Source organism: Lutra lutra, chromosome 6 (genome assembly GCF_902655055.1).
Source record: "Lutra lutra chromosome 6, mLutLut1.2, whole genome shotgun sequence".
Taxonomy (NCBI): Eukaryota; Metazoa; Chordata; class Mammalia; order Carnivora; family Mustelidae; genus Lutra; species Lutra lutra.
The window spans coordinates 1,755,044-1,757,985 of NC_062283.1; the positions used below are offsets into that span (position 1 = coordinate 1,755,044).

General features: G+C 40.6%; 1 protein-coding gene across 1 annotated transcript; it reads right to left on the reverse strand.

The window, feature by feature from the left end:
* Positions 1 to 269: 269 nt before the first annotated feature.
* LOC125102007 (putative olfactory receptor 2B8) lies at positions 270 to 1,208 on the reverse strand. The gene has a single exon (XM_047732695.1). It carries the CDS (start codon positions 1,206 to 1,208, stop codon positions 270 to 272), a length of 939 nt encoding a protein of 312 aa, XP_047588651.1.
* Positions 1,209 to 2,942: the final 1,734 nt, after the last annotated feature.

The window sequence follows — 2,942 nt, forward strand, 5'->3', positions numbered from 1 at the left end:
GAATGGAATAGTGTTCCCAAATGAGGGGGGAATATGAAAAACCTCTGAAGTTTTTTAAAATGATATATGATGCAGATGCCCTAGGAGAATCTCTGGGGGCTTCATGAATCCATGCACTTTGATTTTGAGCACTCACTTGCATTAAAGCATCAGGTAAGAAAATTCCCTTCAGAGATGTTACAGGAAATTTTGAATGACATGGGGAGAACACAATCCTCTTAAAATCTCTGACAGTCAAAATTTTCCATCAAAGGGTCTTCCCCACCCTGTCATCTGGAGTCCTGGCCCCTACAAAGCACCTTCTTCATTGCTCCCGTCACATCCTTGTTCCTCAGTGTATATATGACAGGGTTGACCATGGGGGTGATGATGGTGTAGAACAGAGAAACAAACTTGCCCTGATCCTGGGAGTAGTTGTTGCTGGGCTGGAGGTAAGCATAGATGGCCGTGCCATAGAACAGGGAGACCACTGTGATGTGGGACCCACATGTCCCAAATGCTTTCCTCTGCCCTGCAGATGACTTTATTCTTAAGACCGCTCTGACGATCTGACCATAAGAGAAGATGATTAATGTCACAGGTATGAGGAGAATGACCACACCAACAAAGAAGAGCACAGACTCATTCACAGTGGTGTCAACACAGGCAAGCTTGAGCAGTGGGGGGACCTCACAGAAGAAGTGGTCTATTTTATTTCTCCCACAAAGTGGCAAAAGGAAGATGAGCACTGTCTGCAATGAGGAGTTACCAAAACCAGAGCACCATGATGCAGAAGCCATGAGGGCACAGAGACGGGGGTGCATGATCACGGTGTACTGCAGGGGCTTGCAGATGGCTGCATAGCGGTCAAACGCCATGACCCCTAACAGAATGCATTCTGTGGATCCCAGCCCTAGAGCAACAAACAGTTGAGCCACACAGCCACCAAAGGAAATAGACTTGTCTGCTGTCCTGAGATGAACCAGGAGCTGAGGGACAGTGCTGGTCGTGTAACACAGGTCCAGAAAGCTTAGGTTGGAGAGGAAAAAGTACATGGGAGTATGTAGATGTGGGTCGAGGTGGGCCAAGGCAATGATGGTGGCGTTTCCCAGCAGAGTGAACAGGTAGAAGATCAGGAGGACCACAAAGAGGACTAGCTGCAGTTGAGGCCGGTCAGAGAACCCCAGCAGGATAAACCCCGTGAAAGAGCTGCCATTCTTCTGTTCCATCCTCTGTTAGCGCATGTTTCCTGTCAGGACCCAGCGTTTAGCAACTTTTAAAGAAGGCTTCAAAAAAAAAAAAAAAAGTTTGTGCCGGTGGAGGTGGATCTCTCATGTTATAAGACCTGTCCATGGCATAATAAAAGTAACTATTCCAATAAATGATTGAAATTGACATAACTTACACCAGTTTATGCCACATTATCAAAAAAGTAAATCTTTAATATGTAATATGGGAAAAATGAAATAATGGACTTCATGTTGGCATCAGTTATAGGTATGAAAGGTCTTTTGGTCTGAACTTAATGGGACTTAAAGGACTGTAAGTATGTACATACATTTTAGAGATAATAAGGATGAAGGAAATAGAAGGAGAACAATCAGAAAGAATCAGAAGGAGATGCAGACAGAGGGAGGACATTATTGTAAATATGTATCTTGTGTTTTACACAACTGGATTTGTACACACCTCACCTGCAATGGAATATAATACAAAAGAAACTCGAAAATGTGTTCAGATATAGCATATTAAGAGCTAGAATGTACATGAAAAAGTGTTCCACATCACTCAGCATCAGGGAAATACAAATCAAAACCACAATGAGATACCACCTCACACCAGTCAGAATGACTAAAATTAGCAAGTTAGGAAATGACAGATGCTGGCAAGGAGGCGGAGGAAGGGGAATCCTCCTACTCTGTTGTGGAAATGCAAGCTGGTGCAACCACTCTGGAAAACAGCATGGAGGTTACTCGAAAAGTTGAAAATAGATGAAAAAGTTGAAAATAGAGCTACCCTACGAAACAGCAATTGCACTACTTGGTATTTACCCTGAAGATACATATGTAGTGATTCACAATCACTACATTTTTATATATATATATATATATATATATATATATATATATAGTGTATTTATTGTATTATAGTATGTTTATATATATTTATAATATATATTATATATATTTATAGTGATTTTGAATCACTACATTATATATATAAATATATATATATATTTATATATATACACATACACACATTATTACTACTATTATACTGCAATGGAATATAATAAAAAAAAAACCTCAAAAATGTGTTCCAGGGGCGCCTGGGTGGCTCAGTGGGTTAAAGCCTCTGCCTTCGGCTCAGGTCATGATCCCAGGGTCCTGGGATCGAGCCCCGCATCGGGCTCTCTGCTCGGCGGGGAGCCTGCTTCCCTTCCTCTCTCTCTCTGCCTGCCTCTCTGCCTACTTGTGATCTCTGTCTGCCAAATAAATAAAATCTTTAAAAAAAAAATGTGTTCCAATATAGGAATTTAAGGCTAGAATGTACATATACAAATAATTCAATTACATTCAAAATATCAGAAGTAGTTCTGCCTATAAACATTGTATCAGAATTACCTCTCTAAGATGGTATTTTTATGAAAGCTACATGTTTGGAATTTGTGCTTCCTTAGAATAGTAAAACAACGAAACACACAATCAGAGAGAATCTGAAAACACCACCGTTTAAATACAGTGCTTAACTTTGCCTAAAGATACTTAAAATTACTGTATTAATTTTCAGGAACTCTGAGCATACCTTGGTCGTGCATACTCAGGTGGAATCAGAACCCTAAAATTCAGTGGCCACAACTTTCCTCTTCTTCTGCACACTTGTCTCACACATTGGCAACCAGAGCACATGAAATTCCTGAAAAAGGTTGGACTATTCACCATCCACGTTCTAATCAGAATAAA